The 19,356-nt window shown below is 38.8% G+C and overlaps 1 protein-coding gene across 1 annotated transcript in view; it reads right to left on the reverse strand.

The window, feature by feature from the left end:
* gnai1 (guanine nucleotide binding protein (G protein), alpha inhibiting activity polypeptide 1) overlaps positions 1-13,058 on the reverse strand; it is a 37,699-nt gene extending 24,641 nt beyond the window's left edge. Inside the window, exon 1 of the mRNA XM_061959601.1 lies at positions 12,610-13,058. Within this exon, the coding sequence (XP_061815585.1) occupies positions 12,610-12,727 (118 nt within the window). The 5' untranslated portion in view covers positions 12,728-13,058. The remainder of the gene's footprint in view (positions 1-12,609) is intronic.
* Positions 13,059-19,356: the final 6,298 nt, after the last annotated feature.

The raw sequence follows: 19,356 nt of genomic DNA on the forward strand, positions 1-19,356 counted from the left end.
TTCTCGCTGGCTACTAATAAATGCTCGAGAACTACAACTGGTTCGGTTTTGGTTTTCGCGTACATTTCACATCCCTGTATATTGTAAAACTTACAAACGTTGCTTAGAGTGATGAATGAAGAATCCTTTTTAGTAGAAACGCTATGGATGACTTAAAGACAAAACTTCCGGTTCAAGTCTCTAAACTGAAGAGCACTGCAGCACCTACAGTGAGCAAAATTGTCCAAAAAATGGCGCCATAGCACAAACAATACCACACCTTTTCAGTGTATTTGCTGGTTTTTATTTAAACTGCTTGCATTATCGCTGTCAGCGAAGAAAAAAAACTAATTAGCCACACCATTTTATAGGCTGCAAGGTTCAAAGTGTAAGAAAAAAGTAGCGGCTTATAGTCCGGAATTAACTGTATGTATGATTCCTGCTGATAGCGTATTGTATCAATATTTGTATTGGTCAATACTCAAGGCTCCAATAACGATATCATATCAGAAATGAAAGGTTGTGTTGGGACACTTCCAATAAAATGTATTCATATGTTTTGGTGTCTGGAATAAAATAATTGGCTTGGCATGGTGATGCCGAGCCACCCCACCAACACAGCTCCCGACCCCAGCCCCCCCCTCAAGGGGCGGATACCAGACGCGCTCCCTGCGGTCTGGAACCCTCTGTAGGGGTGGGCGGAGGAGGGCAGAAACTTCCCCATTAAATTGTCCAAATTGTTTTGTTTTTTTATCCCCCACCTGGGGTTGTGTGGGCGGAAAGAGGGAAAAAGTCCTTGACGTGGGCGGGGCTAGAGTCCTTAGGGGCGGAGTCAGAGTCACTGGGGGCGGAAGTGATTGAAGTTGACAGAATCTATTTTCAGAAAAAGTGTCCTGATGGTACTTTATTTTTGGAAAAAAGTCATTAGGAGGTGGCTGATAAAGGGAGACAGACGGAAAAAAAAAAAAATCCAGATCAGAATCTTCCCTTGACGCCGGCGGAATGATGTCATCGCCGCGCGCCGTTTCAGTGACGTCATCGGAAGTGGGCGGAGTTATGTTGTTGTCAGAGTTCATGGTAATTTGGCTTGCAGCCCAATCTAAAAATTGTTTAGCAAAATGAGTAACTGGATTACCAAACAACTGAGGGGAGGAAGACTGAGCCGTTTGTGGTGACTTGCTGTTCGGAGGAGGAGTTTGGGGGAGCGACGCATTTTGGCGGCGAAAAACCTTTTTGGCTGGCTTCCGTCCTCGCCAGTGCGTCTCCATCTCCTCGAAGCCCGGGGCGAAGGAACTGTCAGCTGTGCTCCTACTGTCACGTGGGGGTCGCATATTTATGCGGGATCGTTCCTTCCGTGCAACACGGACACTCCGGACAGGCAGGCTTAAATAGTGTCAGTGATGAAAAACAGGTGCGCGTCGAGAACACAAGCGGCAGGTGAAAATAATAAGTAACCATGGTGACGAAACAAACTCACAGGTGCACAAGCAATAAACTAAAGGAGTCCAAAACTAACCAAACATAACTAAACAAAACATGATCCGACCACGGTTCATGACAATTGTTCGCTGTTTGATTATTTTAACTTGATCAAACCTTTTCTAAAGTTCCGTAGTTTCCAGACTATATAGCGCACCGGTATACAAGCCGCCTCCACTAAATTTCAGGGAACATTTTTTTCCCATAAATTAGCCGCACCGGACTATAACCGCAGATATTTACGTTGCGAAATGAGTTATATAATATTCTGTATATGTTTATTTACATACCTTAATTGTTTCCAAACGATGCCTGTAACACGAAAGTAAAACGGCTGATCAAACAAAACAGAAGTCATCTGGAATAAAATAATTGGAATAACATTATTTCTTAGGGAAATTGATTTCATACTATTTGGGTTTCGTCTGATCTTTAGGAACAGATGACAAAAACGGAAGTACATTGTACATTTCATATTTTGACAGTGTGGTTCTGCCTCAAATTCGTTAGTTATTGCACTGACTAGGATTGACAATTGCAATATTTATCAGATTCTTCGTCTTCTCTTCTTTTTCATTTTAAATTGCAACCACTCAAGTTAGCCCCTCCCGTTTAGCTACGCAGCCAAGATGGTGACTAATATGGTGACTGCAACTCTGCATTTCGCCGTACTTGTCAGTGTGAGCGCACTTACAAAAACTAACTGGGAAATGAGACCGAGTTTATTTCCGCAGGGCGATGTGAACAACGGGATAATTGGATGACTGTGATGATGAGAGCCAAATAAAGACGGAGAGCCAAATTCCCAGAGTGCCAGCTGGCTCGCGGGAACGAATTCACTTGTCGTTTTACTGCGACCGTCAGACACTTGGAAGGACGTTTAGCCCAGTTTTTCACCAGCACGACTCTTGTCCATTTTAGAATGCTCCAGATTACAAATGCGTGCCGAATGAACTAAGTTAGCTTGTTAGACTATTTTACAATCAATCAACTACTTGGGATAGACTCAACAGCGCCCCTGCTAGTTACAGCCAGGTACTGCACTCTTTTTTGCCTGAAATCAATTAATTATTACCTGATATCACAAATTTGTGTGCTACAATATTTAATCAACTTATCAACAGAGTGCGGACGTGCCTAGCATCACACTTTAGGTACCTCTCACTGTATTTTTGTACATAGTATATGGATGATGCGTAGTATTTAGTAATGTTCCAATCAAGGTTTTATGCTACCGATTCCAATCATCCATGAGTGAGATCGGCCGATGCCAATACCGATCACATGTATGAACTGCTATTTTTTTATGTGTATTTACGGTGAATGCTATTGACAGTTTATCAATATCAACACAATATTTAACTATTTTTTTGTTTTGATTTTTTAACATACAATTGTTTGATGAAAACAAAGTCAATAGGACACAATAACTAAACCAAAGTAAAAAAAAAAACAACAACAGAATTTTACGATCTATAAGTCGCTACATTTTCCCCATGCTTTGAACCCTGTGGCTTATACAAAGGTGCAGCTCATCTATGGATTTTTTATTCGCTATCGGCTAAATTTTGGAATGGATTAAGCAAAGAAATCAAACAACGTACTAAAATGATCCACTTTAAGAAACTGTTCAAACTCAAAGTGTTTACAAAGTACAAAGAAAAAAAATCGTGACAGACATATTAAACCTTAATAAAAAAGGAGAAAATCGTATTCATTTAATAAAGGATGAATAAAGACAATGACATTTCTGTTTTGTTTGATCAGCCGTTTTACTGCTGTGTTAGAGGCAGCATTTGGAAACAATTAAGGTAAGTAACCAAACATTTACAAAAGTGGTTTACTTGGTTCGATCCCGGCCTCATTTATTTGTATTTTTTTTAAACTAGCTTAGCTGTTAGCTTAGCTATTAGCATGACTGCTCCTGGCGTGTAACATGTTTTGTGCTCCAGTGATAAAGTACTTGATAAGGATACTTGATAGTACAAAGTTACTAAGAAATGCAGCTTATTTTATTTAATGGAGGAGCTTATTAATAGCTTAAAGGAGCGGCTCCATACTGTGTATGGAGACACACAATTATCTGTCAGCCGCTTGTCAGCCGGGGGACTAAAAATACATAAAGTGTGAGTCATAGTGGCTCAACAATTGTCGTCCTCATTATAAAGCAATTATTCGCATTAAAAAGCATTATTCGGCCGATACTGATTCGTGTCTGATCGACCAGCACATATCTATTAATATTAAACTAACATACTGTATGCCCCGTTTACACAGCACACCAACTCTGATTTTGTTTGCACTCAAGTGACACAGTTCTGGGTTTTTTGCCAGTTCTAAGGCTCCAAAGGGCTTCAAATCTAATCTTTTCACATCGCATTCAGGTCCAAATCCAATTGGAATCTGATCTTTTCAAATGTGACTTGAGAATAAACGGAAGTGCGTCCTGAATGCGAATTGACTTTTGGGTCATCTTTGGGCGAGTTACGTCATTTGTGTGTTGAGGGAAATATGCAGCGCACCAGCGGAAGTGGATACGTCATCACAACTTCCGGTTTCGTTCTGCAGAGTATTTTTTCACCAACCAAATTTTCAGTAAATCGCTCGTCAAAAGTGCGCAAATATTTGGCTATATGTAACATATGAAAATATATACACTATATTACATACTTTGATTCAGAAGAAATAGCGATTGCTGAAGGACTGGAATTGACGTTCTGGGGTATTTGCTTCAATGTTATGTACATTACGTAAGTTGCTTACGTATGTGAGTTGAAAAATGAAGCAAACGGAGATCCATGCTGATGTTTGTGTTGCCTTTGCTTAATAGCCATAAAAAGATTAGAAATAGAGATGTCCGATGATATCGGCCTGCCGATATTACCGGCCGATAAATGCGTTAAAATGTAATATTGGAAATTATCGGTATCATTTTTTTATTATCGGTATCGTTTTTTAAAAAAATTAAAACAACATAAAAAACACAAGATACACTCACAATTAGTGCACCAACCCAAAAAACCTCCCTCCCCCCATTTACACTCATTCACACAAAAGGGTTGTTTCTTTCTGTTATTAATATTCTGGTTCCTACATTATATATCAATATATATCAATACAGTCTGCAAGGGATACAGTCCGTAAGCACACATGATTGTGCGTGCTGCTGGTCCACTAATAGTACTAACCTTTAACAGTTAATTTTACTCATTTTCATTAACTACTAGTTTCTATGTAACTGTTTTTATATTATTTTACTTTCTTTTTTATTCAAGAAAATGTTTTTAATTTATTTATCTTATTTTATTAATTAAAAAAAAAAAGTACCTTATCTTCACCATACCCGGTTGTCCAAATTAGGCATAATAATGTGTTAATTCCACGACTGCATATATCGGTTGATATCGGTATCGGTTGATATCGGTATCGGTAATTAAAGAGTTGGACAATATCGGAATATCGGATACCGGCAAAAAGCTATTATCGGACATCCCTAATTAGAAACTTCCCAAATACAATATTACACTATATACAATATTACATAATACATTAATTGAATTTATTTTCACTTAAAAAACACTCACTTTTAAGGTGTGGAGACTTATTTTATTTTGTAGTAGGAGCAGCAGCGACTTCCTTGTTCATTTACGGAATCAGGTCAACTTCCTTGTTTTCACTTTATCGGACTGCGCATGCAAGTGACTTTGAGGACACATTGAGGCATTATACTGGAGTCTAATAAAGATCACATTTTACTTGCATTGTAAACAGTCAGCTAGAAAAAATCTGATTTGGAAAAATGCGATTTGGGCCACTTTGGCCTACGGTCTAAACATAATCATTGTGTTCCATGTTATTTCTAAAACTTGATGTTCTTTTTGTTCCATTCCTGTTGAAACAGATCTCCCATACTGTGCTTCGTAGCCTAAATAACTTAACTGCGGTACTTTTTGGTGGACCACTTTCTACATTTTTAATGCTTAGATTCTCATTTTACACCCCCCTCTGCGGCCGAACCTCACCTCAGGCAGTAACCTGAAGAGGCCTCGGTGTTACCTGATTACCACGGCGGACATGATAAAAAAACACGGGCAGCCGACGAGGTGCCCTGACCTGGCCCGCTGCGATCATAACCAAAGCAGCCGCATTCCCAGAAAACAAACAGAGAAGCCACGTGATGAGCCGATGAAAACATTTCCAAGCGGCTGTGTACAAACTTGCCGGCTGCAAGTGGGCAAGCTTCATTTGGCCTCCAAGCACCTTCGGAATGTTGACTACCTGCAAAATATAATTGCCGAAAGTAAACGAAAAAAGTGAATCTCCTGGTGCACGTCTGTACATTGGGGTTGAGGTATTGGTATTCAATGAAAAGCCCCGTCCTGGTAACCCACATACTGCACTGCTGTGTTCATGTCAACATTTGCAAGCACGATGGAAAAGTTCCTCACCTGTGCTCTCTATTTGCAAGCATAACAACATTTTCCCCCGCATGAAAACAATAAAGTCCCTCAAAAATAAACATGGGATTCTGATACAAATGTAAACGTTTCATTTGATGTAACTGCCCATCATGTACAGGAGTCATGTTGGGCACAACCAAGCTTATAATGGGGAAATGTGCAAGCTGGCGAAAAACTTCACTTCATTGGGCATCGTTCTACACTGGAACAGACAAAAGGAGGACACCTCCATTGTGGAGGGGATTTAAACAACACAAATGATTCCAAGAGGGCAGCTCTGGGAATAAAGCCACCCTATGTCGGACCTTTTCAATTCAATGGTTCTTCTGCAAAAACACAAGTCAAAAATCCTTCATAACAGGAATGTCCTAAGTGTGGCCAATTGTAGCCCACATCTCATTTTTATTGGCCCTCGGCATATTGCAAAGATAGAATTTATTTCTTATTTATCGGATTTATTTAACGAAAAACTTCACTTCATTGGGCATCGTTCTACACTGGAACAGAAAAAAGGAGAACGCCTCCATTGTGGAGGGGATTTAAACAACACAAATGATTCCAAGAGGGCAGCTCTGGGAATAAAGCCACCCTATGTCGGACCTTTTCAATTCAATGGTTCTTCTGCAAAAACACAAGTCAAAAATCCTTCATAACAGGAATGTCTTAAGTGCGGCCAATTGTAGCCCACATCTCATTTTTATTGGCCCTCGGCATATTGCAAAGATAGAATTTATTTCTTATTTATCGGATTTATTTTACTGCCAAAAATGTTGGAGATATTCTGCATGACAGGAGCGCTCTGTTGTTTTTAAAGTTTGCCTGCAAAAAATGTTTTTCTACATGACAAGAGAGCTTCATTGTTTTTAAGGGTCTACTGCAAACACCGTATTAATGACAGGAGTTATCTACTGTTTTGAGGACCTACTGTACTTGAAAAAAAAAAACATTTTCAAAAATCTTCTATATGACAAGGACACGTTGTGGTTTTTAAAGACATGTTGCAAAAACACCAACGATCAGTAGCCCTCTACTGTCTTTAAAGGCCAACTGCAAAACATGTTAATCAAAGATATTCTATATGACAAGAGCGCTTTGTTGTTTTTAAGGACCTAGTACAAACACGGCAAAGATCGTATTTATGACAGAAGCTCTTTGCTGTTTTTGAGGACCTACTGCAAAAAATGTTAGTCAAAGATCATATATATCAGGGGTTCCTAAACTTTTTGACCTCAGGGCCCAACTTTTCCACTACAAAGGGGGCTGTGACCCACTCAAATATTAAGACTATTAGTAATCTTACTTAATTGTATTAAGTAATTATATCTAACCTACTTACAGATTTCCACCTTGTCAAATGAAATGAAAGCATGTGTTAATCACAAAGAATAATATTTATTTAGCACATAAACCTTAGGTTTAGGTCGGGATAGTTAGAAAAATAAGTGCCAACCAAATATACTGCATAAGAAGGGACTCATAACGTAAATAACTGACAACAATAATTTCAATACTGTTATGTTTTGCTAAAATAAACCAAATTAATAATTAATACTTTTCCTGAATAAACTGTCAATACAATTAAAGTGCAAATGAAAATACCGCTTCACCATTTTAGTCATAATTCCTGCGATTAAGAAACTTATGACTTCAGTTGCAGGCTTCAATCAATCAATCAATCAATGTTTATTTATATAGCCCTAAATCACAAGTGTCTCAAAGGGCTGCACAAGCCACAACAACATCCTCGGTACAGAGGCTTCTTCTGTTTGTTTGGTATTGTCATTACTGCCACAAGTGGTGGAAAAGTGTATTACAACTGAGTACCGCTGTGGCCCATACGAACCACAACTGAGTTTTTTTTTTTTTTTTGGCGGCCCCTGCCCTATGGTTAAGAAACACTGACAAGAACGCTTTGTTTGCGAGGACCTAATGCAAAAATGCCAAAGGTCCTATGTATTTTGTTGTTTGTAAGACAATAGCAATAAAAGTTATTCTATTCTATATGACAGGCGTACCCTGCTGTTTTTAAGGGCCGACTGAAAAACATGTTAATCATCCATCCATCCATTTTCTACTGCTTGTCCCTCTTGGAGTCAAAGATCCTAAATAAGACAGTAGTGTTCTGCAAGTTTTAAGGGCCGACTAAAAAGGATGATAATCAAAGACCTTATAAGACAGTATCCATCCATCCATTTTCTACCGCTTGTCCCTTTTGGGGTCGCGGGGGCTGCTGGAGCCTATCTCAGTAGTCTTCTGCAATTTTTAAGGGCCGACTAAAAGGGATGTTAATCAAAGATCTTATAAGACAGTAGTGTTCTGCAGTTTTTTAGGGCCGACTAAAAAGGATGATAATCAAAGATCTTATACGACAGTATCCATCCATCCATTTTCTACCGCTTGTCCCTTTTGGGGTCGCGGGGGGTGCTGGAGCCTATCTCAGTAGTGTTCTGCAGTTTTTAAGGGCCGACTGAAAAGGATGTTAAGCAAAGATCTTATAAGACAGTAGTGTTCTGCAGTTTTTAAGGGCCGACTAAATAGGATGATAATCAAAGATCTTATACGACAGTATCCATCCATTTTCTACCGCTTGTCCCTTTTGGGGTCGCGGGGGTGCTGGAGCCTATCTCAGTAGTGTTCTGCAATTTTTAAGGGCCGACTGAAAAGGATGTTAATCAAAGATCTTATAAGACAGTAGTGTTCTGCAGTTTTTAAGGGCCGACTAAAAGAGATGTTAATCAAAGATCTTATAAGATAGTAGTGTTCTGCAGTTTTTAAGGGCCGACTAAAAGAGATGTTAATCATAGATCTTATAAGATAGTAGTGTTCTGCAGTTTTTAAGGGCCGACTGAAAAGGATGTTAATCAAAGATCTTATAAGATAGTAGTGTTCTGCAGTTTTTAAGGGCCGACTACAAAAGATGTTAATCATAGATCTTATAAGATAGTAGTGTTCTGCAGTTTTTAAGGGCCGACTGAAAAGGATGTTAATCAAAGACCTTATAAGATAGTAGTGTTCTGCAGTTTTTAAGGGCCGACTACAAAAGATGTTAATCATAGATCTTATAAGATAGTAGTGTTCTGCAGTTTTTAAGGGCCGACTGAAAAGGATGTTAATCAAAGATCTTATAAGACAGTAGTGTTCTGCAGTTTTTAAGGGCTGACTAAAAAGGATGTTAATCAAAGATCTTATAAGACAGTAGTGTTCTGCAATTTTTAAGGGCCGACTACAAAAGATGTTAATCAAAGATCTTATAAGATAGTAGTGTTCTGCAGTTTTTAAGGGCCGACTGAAAAGGATGTTAATCAAAGATCTTATAAGACAGTAGTGTTCTGCAGTTTTTAAGGGCTGACTAAAAAGGATGTTAATCAAAGATCTTATAAGACAGTAGTGTTCTGCAATTTTTAAGGGCCGACTACAAAAGATGTTAATCAAAGATCTTATAAGACAGTAGTGTTCTGCAGTTTTTAAGGGCCGACTACAAAAGATGTTAATCATAGATCTTATAAGATAGTAGTGTTCTGCAGTTTTTAAGGGCCGACTAAAAAAGATGTTAATCAAAGATCTTATAAGATAGTAGTGTTCTGCAGTTTTTAAGGGCCGACTAAAAAAGATGTTAATCAAAGATCTTATAAGATAGCAGTGTTCTGCAGTTTTTAAGGGCCGACTGAAAAGGATGTTAATCATAGATCTTATAAGATAGTAGTGTTCTGCAGTTTTTAAGGGCCGACTGAAAAGGATGTTAATCAAAGATCCTATAAGACAGTAAGTGTTCTGCAGTTTTTAAGGGCCGACTAAAAAGGATGTTGATCAAATATCTTATAAGACAGTAGTGTTCTGCAGTTTTTAAGGGCCGACTACAAAATATGTTAATCAAAGATCTTATAAGATAGTAGTGTTCTGCAGTTTTTAAGGGCCGACTAAAAAAGATGTTAATCATAGATCTTATAAGATAGTAGTGTTCTGCAGTTTTTAAGGGCCGACTACAAAAGATGTTAATCAAAGATCTTATAAGATAGTAGTGTTCTGCAGTTTTTAAGGGCCGACTGAAAAGGATGTTAATCATAGATCTTATAAGATAGTAGTGTTCTGCAGTTTTTAAGGGCCGACTGAAAAGGATGTTAATCAAAGATCTTATAAGACAGTAGTGTTCTGCAGTTTTTAAGGTCCGACTAAAAGAGATGTTAATCAAAGATCTTATAAGATAGTAGTGTTCTGCAGTTTTTAAGGGCCGACTGAAAAGGATGTTAATCAAAGATCCTATAAGACAGTAAGTGTTCTGCAGTTTTTAAGGGCCGACTAAAAAGGATGTTGATCAAATATCTTATAAGACAGTAGTGTTCTGCAGTTTTTAAGGGCCGACTACAAAATATGTTAATCAAAGATCTTATAAGATAGTAGTGTTCTGCAGTTTTTAAGGGCCGACTAAAAAAGATGTTAATCATAGATCTTATAAGATAGTAGTGTTCTGCAGTTTTTAAGGGCCGACTACAAAAGATGTTAATCAAAGATCTTATAAGATAGTAGTGTTCTGCAGTTTTTAAGGGCCGACTGAAAAGGATGTTAATCAAAGATCTTATAAGATAGTAGTGTTCTGCAGTTTTTAAGGGCCGACTACAAAAGATGTTAATCAAAGATCTTATAAGACAGTAGTGTTCTGCAATTTTTAAGGGCCGACTGAAAAGGATGTTAATCAAAGATCTTATAAGACACTAGTGTTCTGCAGTTTTTAAGGGCTGACTAAAAAGGATGTTAATCAAAGATCTTATAAGATAGTAGTGTTCTGCAATTTTTAAGGGCCGACTACAAAAGATGTTAATCAAAGATCTTATAAGATAGTAGTGTTCTGCAGTTTTTAAGGGCCGACTACAAAAGATGTTAATCATAGATCTTATAAGATAGTAGTGTTCTGCAGTTTTTAAGGGCCGACTGAAAAGGATGTTAATCAAAGATCTTATAAGATAGTAGTGTTCTGCAGTTTTTAAGGGCCGACTACAAAAGATGTTAATCATAGATCTTATAAGATAGTAGTGTTCTGCAGTTTTTAAGGGCCGACTAAAAAGGATGTTGATCAAATATCTTATAAGACAGTAGTGTTCTGCAGTTTTTAAGGGCCGACTACAAAAGATGTTAATCATAGATCTTATAAGATAGTAGTGTTCTGCAGTTTTTAAGGGCCGACTGAAAAGGATGTTAATCAAAGATCTTATAAGACAGTAGTGTTCTGCAGTTTTTAAGGGCTGACTAAAAAGGATGTTAATCAAAGATCTTATAAGACAGTAAGTGTTCTGCAGTTTTTAAGGGCCGACTAAAAAGGATGTTGATCAAATATCTTATAAGACAGTAGTGTTCTGCAGTTTTTAAGGGCCGACTACAAAAGATGTTAATCATAGATCTTATAAGATAGTAGTGTTCTGCAGTTTTTAAGGGCCGACTGAAAAGGATGTTAATCAAAGATCTTATAAGATAGTAGTGTTCTGCAGTTTTTAAGGGCCGACTACAAAAGATGTTAATCATAGATCTTATAAGATAGTAGTGTTCTGCAGTTTTTAAGGGCCGACTGAAAAGGATGTTAATCAAAGATCTTATAAGATAGTAGTGTTCTGCAGTTTTTAAGGGCCGACTACAAAAGATGTTAATCATAGATCTTATAAGATAGTAGTGTTCTGCAGTTTTTAAGGGCCGACTGAAAAGGATGTTAATCAAAGATCTTATAAGACAGTAAGTGTTCTGCAGTTTTTAAGGGCCGACTAAAAGAGATGTTAATCATAGATCTTATAAGATAGTAGTGTTCTGCAGTTTTTAAGGGCCGACTGAAAAGGATGTTAATCAAAGATCTTATAAGACAGTAGTGTTCTGCAGTTTTTAAGGGCCGACTGAAAAGGATGTTAATCAAAGATCTTATAAGATAGTAGTGTTCTGCAATTTTTAAGGGCCGACTACAAAAGATGTTAATCAAAGATCTTATAAGACAGTAGTGTTCTGCAGTTTTTAAGGGCCGACTAAAAAAGATGTTAATCAAAGATCTTATAAGATAGTGTTCTGCAGTTTTTAAGGGCCGACTGAAAAGGATGTTAATCAAAGATCTTATAAGACAGTAGTGTTCTGCAGTTTTTAAGGGCTGACTAAAAAGGATGTTAATCAAAGATCTTATAAGACAGTAGTGTTCTGCAGTTTTTAAGGGCCGACTACAAAAGATGTCAATCAAAGATCTTATAAGACAGTAGTGTTCTGCAGTTTTTAAGGGCCGACTACAAAATATGTTGATCAAAGAGCCTCTATAAGACAGTAGCTCTGCTGTTTTTATTAGCCAATTGCGAATAAAATGTTTGTCAAAGATGTTATGAACACTTAAATAACTACTGCGAAAATGCTAGTCAAAGATCTTCTTTTGAAAAAAAAAAAAACCTTTGTTGATTGCTACCTCGTTTTGAACTAAAGTCGTGGGCCAGTGTGACGTCATTAACGAGCGACATTTGGTCCGCGTGCCGCCAGTTGATTACATTCCTCTGCCCGACTACAAACAACTTTTGTCGGACATACTGCGCTCAAAGTTATCAAAATGGAAGTTCGCAGTGACACGGCATAAAAAAATGATGTTAAAATGACAAATATGAAGCCCCTCGACGTGGCTCATCATGGTCAACGAGGGCGTAGCTCGCCAGCTTCGCCGCCGCCCACCGGCCTTACTTACCCAGCAGCAGCAGCTTGACCTCCCGGGCCGCCTTCTCGCCGTCGTCCCGCAGGTTCTTGTCGATCATCTTGCTCCGCTCCACCGCCGCCTTGTCCTCGGTGCTCAGCGTGCAGCCCATCCTGGCCAGGTGGTGTCAAAATGTCCTCACTAACACATCCACTGCTGACAACACACACGCCCTTTTTTTCAATAAAACCCCTCACACGGTCGAGGATGTGGACTCTTTCTTTTTTTAAACCAAAAAAAGTGTCTTTTCACGGCCCGCGGGGGTACTTAGGAGGTGGTATCCGAGATGGAGCTCATCAGGCGGGGTAGAGATCCTCTCTCGCCTCCATACGTTGCGGTTGCAGCTTGAAATGTGAGCGATGGGCAGCCTCGCGCTTGTGTTCAGCAACCGGAAATACACACACTTTTCTGGGTTGCTTCAGAATAAAAAAATAAAAGCCTGCGATCATCATCATTGTTTATGCAATCATGCATTTTCCATGTGACAACTTCATTAAATTGCCACTATGCTCTCTGTAATGTTTGATCTCGAGAATGGATAGCCACGCTAGACGTCACATTAAGGTGACTTTCTTGACACGGGACGACGCAAGCAATTGTAGCCATAGGTTTATTTTGAAACGACATGCTCAAGGCGGTTCAAACATCCTAGAACTTTACTTACGCAATTAATAACACGAACAGTAATACATACTAGCAAGTAGGGGTGTGGGAAAAAAATGTATTCGAATTGCGATTCTCACGTTGTGCTATTCAGAATCGATTCTCATTTAAAAAAAAAAAAATCGTTTAAAAAAAAAAATGTATTTATTTTTAAATTATTATTTATGTTTTAAATTAATCAATCCAACAAAACAATACACAGCAATAGAATAACAATGCAAGCCAATTCCAAAACCAAACCCGACCCAGCAACACTCAGAACTGCAATATACAGAGCAATTGAGAGGAGACACAAACACGACACAGAACAAACCAAAAGTAGTGAAACAAAAATGAATAATATCAACAACAGTATCAATATTAGGTACAATTTCAACATAACAGTGATTAAAAATCCCTCATTGACATTATCATTAGACATTTATATATTAAAAAAAAAGAAAGAACAATAGTGTCACATGCAGTGGCTTACACTTGCATCGCATCTCATAAGCTTGACAACACATCCATCCATCCATCCATCCATCTTCTTCCGCTTATCCGAGGTCGGGTCGCGGGGGCAGCAGCCTAAGCAGGGAAGCCCAGACTTCCCTCTCCCCAGCCACTTCGTCCAGCTCCTCCTGGGGGATCCCGAGGCGTTCCCAGGCCAGCCGGGAGACATAGTCTTCCCAACGTGTCCTGGGTCTTCCTCGTGGCCTCCTACCGGTCGGACGTGCCCTAAACACCTCCTTGGGGAGGCGCTCGGGTGGCATCCTGACCAGATGCCCGAACCACCTCATCTGGCTCCTCTCGATGTGGAGGAGCAGCGGCTTTACTTTGAGCTCCCCCCGGATGACAGAGCTTCTCACCCTATCTCTAAGGGAGAGCCCCGCCACCCGGCGGAGGAAACTCATTTCGGCCGCTTGTACCCGTGATCTTGTCCTTTCGGTCATAACCCAAAGCTCATGACCATAGGTGAGGATGGGAACGTAGATCGACCGGTAAATTGAGAGCTTTGCCTTCCGGCTCAGCTCCTTCTTCACCACAACGGATCGATACAGCGTCCGCATTACTGAAGACGCCGCACCGATCCGCCTGTCGATCTCACGATCCACTCTTCCCTCACTCGTGAACAAGACTCCGAGGTACTTGAACTCCTCCACTTGACAACACACTGTGTCCAATATTTTCAGAAAGACAAAATAAGTCATATTTTTGGTTCATTTAATAGTTAAAACAAATTTACATTATTGCAATCAGTTGATAAAACGTTGTCCTTTACAATTATAAAAGCTTTTTACAAAAATCTACTACACTGCTTGCATGTCAGCAGACTGGGGTAGATCCTGCTGAAATCCTATGTATTGAATGAATAGAGAATCGTTTTGAATCGGGGAAAAAAAAAAAATCGTTTTTGAATCGAGAATCGTGTTGAATTGAAAAAAAAATAAATAAAAAAAAATCGATTTTGAATCGAATTGTGACCCCAAGAATTGATATTGAATTGAATCGTGGGACACACAAAGATTCACAGCCCTATAGTATACTAAACTATTTAAATATGATTTTGTTTTAATTATATAAAGATTTTTTTTTTACAAGAAGTTAAAATTCAATACATTTGAATAGATGAGGTGGCGACTTGTCCAGGGTGTACCCCACCTTCCGCCCGATTGTAGCTGAGGTAGGCTCCAGCCCACCCCGCGACCCCAAAGGGAATAAGCGGTAGAAAATGGATGGATGGACATGTGAATAGTAGAGCTATGACATCATGCTAATGTAGTAGTATTTGAATATAATATAAAGTGTTCACATATGTTTAACAAGAAGCTAATAATAAAAACAATCTGCTTCCTTATTTCTACTCCTTTTCAGACATGTTCTATTATTTTATGTAACACGTGCTTAAAATAAACTATATAATAAGAGACCTAAGATACATTACACTTTTTTGGCAATGTTACATTAAAAGATGAATGTCCAGTAGGTTGCTATGGGAACCAAACAAGTAGCAATGTCCTTGTTGGACTCGTGTACACACTCATTGTTTGTGCTTTAAATAATTGAACCAGTGTCATGCACAAAGTCAACAGTGTGTCCAAAGGTTGTTGGTCGGTGTCACTTTTGATCTCTTCTTCACCCCAAAACAATTCCTAGAAACCCAAACAGTGTGTGTGCTCTGTGTTTGGGCGCTGCAAGACGCTGTACCCACTGCTCCACTGCGCTGCTCCAACGCGCTGCCCTGTATTGAAAGTCAAATAAATGTGCAAGAACATTTGATTCACCAACAACATGACACAAAACCACTTCATGTCTTGTTTGTTCAGTTTTTACATGTTCAAGATCACACAAAACAACCTAAGTCCTGTTTCATGAGGATGGAGATGAAGTTTATTCAAATAGTTCTGTCACAGTGATAGGTCATGTCATGGAAACATCTTGTTTCATGTTAGGATGGAAGTTCAAGTTACTGTCTCTTTAAGGAAACATGCCACTTGATTTTACTGTGAAAAAATCAGTAGATTTTTTGGTAGCTTATTCGCTAGAATTTTACCGTAAAAATAACAATGGTGTCGCTTTTCCATTTACAGCAATGCACTGCACTGTAAAAACAAATACCGTAATCATAGATTTTACAGTAAAATACCGGCAATACCATGAATTGATTTACGTGGACCCCAACTTAAACAACCGGAGGCCGCGGGGAAGACCCAGGACACGTTGGGAAGACTATGTCTCCCGGCTGGCCTGGGAACGCCTCGGGGTCCCACAGGAAGAGCTGGACAAAGTGGCTGGGGAGAGGGAAGTCTGGGCTTCCCTGCTTAGGCTGCTGCCCCCGCGACCCGACCTCGGATGAGCGGAAGAAGATGGATGGATGGATGGATGGGTTACCATTTAGTGGTCAATTGTACGGAATATGTACTGTACTGTGCAATCTACTAATAAAAGTTTCAGTCAATCAATCAATCAATCAGCGCAGTTGCCAAAATGTTATTTCAAACATATCAGTGGCGCCCTTTTTCAAGTCACAGTAATGCACTGTAAAAACAACTTTGGTTTTTACAGTAAAAAACTGGCAGCGATGTGGCCAGAATTTTAACGTGAAAATAAAAGTGGTACCATCCATCCATTTTCTACCGCTTATTCCCTTTGGGGTCGCGGGGGGCGCTGGAGCCTATCTCAGCTACAATCGGGCGGAAGGCGGGGTACACCCTGGACAAGTCGCCACCTCATCGCAGGGCCAATACAGATAGACAGACAACATTCAGACTCACATCCACACACTAAGGCCAATTTAGTGTTGCCAATCAACTTATCCCCAGGTGCATGTCTTTGGAGGTGGGAGGAAGCCGGAGTACCCGGAGGGAACCCACGCAGTCACGGGGAGAACATGCAAACTCCACAAAGAAAGATCCCGAGCCCGGGATTGAACCCAAGATTACTCAGGACCTTCGTATTGTGAGGCAGATGCACTAACCCCTCTGCCACCGTGAGGTACCGTTTTTCAATTTACAGTGAAGTACTGTAAAAACAACAACTGTAGATTTCACGGTAAAATACTGAGAGCTCAGGTGCCAGACGCCAGAATTTTACCGTAAAAATAACAATGGTGCCGTTTTTGCATTTACAGTAATGCACTGTAAAAACGACTGTGGATTTTACATTAATAACTGAAAGCATTTGAAAAATTCCATTCATCCATCTATCAATTAAATAAATATAAAAATATAAATATAAAAGTGGGCAGCATACATTTTACAGTAACATTTTGGCGACTGAGTTGCAAGTTTTTTTTTTGTTTTTTTTTACACTGTAATGAAAGGTCTTTCCGCACTGAAGTTATTTTTCCATGTAACTCTGCTGTTTCGGAGAACTTTCGAACAGTCTTGTAGGTAAAGATACAAAAAGTTAAAAAGTACATGCAGTAAAGCACTGACATAATGTCACAGCATGGTCCTGCTGAAAAAGGTTGAGTGAATTAACTTGTGAAGTGGCGCCCTCTGCTGGATTCATAGCTGCAGTTCTCTTTCTGTCCTGCAGATAGAGCCATCAAAGCACGTTCTATTTAAGTTTCCATGACATAAATAGCACATAAGGAAGTCTCTAATTACATAATTAAACATGCACAACAACAAAGCTCGACATTGGTACTTGTTTGGTTCCCATAGCAACCTACTGGACATTCATCTTTTAATGTAACATTGCCAAAAAAAGTGTAATATATCTCAGGTCTCTTATTATATAGTTTATTTTAAGCACGTGTTACATTAAATAATAGAACATGTCTGAAAAGGAGTAGAAAGAAGGAAGCAGATTGTTTTTATTATTAGCTTCTTGTTAAACATATGTGAACACTTTATATTATATTCAAATACTACAAAATTAGCATGATGGCATAGCTCTACTATTCAAATGTATTGAATTGTAACTTCTTGTAAAAAAAATCTTTATATAATTAAAAAAAAAATCATATTTAAATAGTTTAGTATGCTATAGGGCTGTGAATCTTTGGGTGTCCCACGATTCGATTCAATATCGATTCTTGGGGTCACAATTCGATTCAAATTTTTTTTTTTTTTTCAATTCAACACGATTCTCGATTCAAAAACGATTTTTTTCCCCGATTCAACGCGATTCTCTATTCGTTCAATACATAGGATTTCAGCAGGATCTACCCCAGTCTGCTGACATGCAAGCAGAGTAGTAGATTTTTGTAAAAAGCTTTTATAATTGTAAAGGACAATGTTTTATCAACTGATTGCAATAATGTAAATTTGTTTTAACTAATAAATGAACCAAAAATATGACTTGTTTTATCTTTGTGAAAATATTGGACACAGTGTGTTGTCAAGCTTATGAGATGCGATGCAAGTGTAAGCCACTGTGACACAATTGTTCTTTTAAAAAGTTTTTTTTAAAATAAATGTCTAATGATAATGTCAATGAGGGATTTTTAATCACTGCTATGTTGAAATTGTTACTAATATTGATACTGTTGTTGATATTAATTTTTGTTTCACTACTTTTGGATTGTTCTGTGTCGTGTTTGTGTCTCCTCTCAATTGCTCTGTTTATTGCTGTTTTGAGTGTTGCTGGGTCGAGTTTGGTTTTGGAATTGGATTGCATTGTTATGGTATTGCTGTGTATTGTTTTTGTTGGATTGATTAATACAAAATATTACAATTTTTTTTTTTAAATCGATTTTTGAAGAATGAGAATCGATACTGAATCGTACAACATGAGAATGGCGATTTGAATTCGAATCGATTTTTCCCCACACCCCTAGTAGTTTGTTCACTTTCTGTGTTAAATGTCAGCATTTCTAACAAGCAAAGAAGATAACAAAGAAAATGCAATAATTAGCGTTGTCAAATCATTAATTTGTTAACATGACATTTAAGATGTCATTTTAAATGGCAGTGCAACGTCGAAATAAACCATTCAACCATGTTTGGCCAATCCAAAATCGCATGATTATTCTGTGTTTCTACTTGAATAATGCGATTTCTTTTGTGTGAATAATTACATGAGTTAATGCGTTAAATTTGGCAGCCCTAGTAATAATACATAATTCACTAAATGAAATAACACCATACATACACAGAGTCTATCATGCATGCAGAAAGGTGATTGACACTGCCCCCAAGTGGCAACTGTAACGTCCTGCAAGACCGTCCAATTCTGTAAATGTGCTGCGTGCGTCTTCAAGCCACAATCCAGACACCAAAATATATATTTTTTTCTTAGCGATTACAGCAAAATAAAATGTGTCTTAAGGGAGTAAGGGGTAGCATTATGCTATTAGGCTAATAGGACAATAATGCTTCCATATAATATGCAATAGATAAGCACATTTAAATGGCAGTGCAAAGTGTTTGGAGGAAAGACGTTGGTGCAACTCCTCCATCAACCTTTCAACCGTTTATCGCTGATAAGGGCGCCTGAACGTTGACCCTTCAATGACAGGTGTAAGGTGCACACCTGCACCTGGCCCCGTGCACACTGCTGATGCTGCAGGCTCTGTCTGCGCTCGCTCTCTGCAGCTACACGCCCCGGTGACAACCAACCCGGAGACAGAGTCAGGCAGACGGAGGCAGG

The sequence above is a fragment of the Nerophis lumbriciformis genome, linkage group LG05 (genome assembly GCF_033978685.3).
Source record: "Nerophis lumbriciformis linkage group LG05, RoL_Nlum_v2.1, whole genome shotgun sequence".
In the NCBI taxonomy this organism is placed as follows: domain Eukaryota; kingdom Metazoa; phylum Chordata; class Actinopteri; order Syngnathiformes; family Syngnathidae; genus Nerophis; species Nerophis lumbriciformis.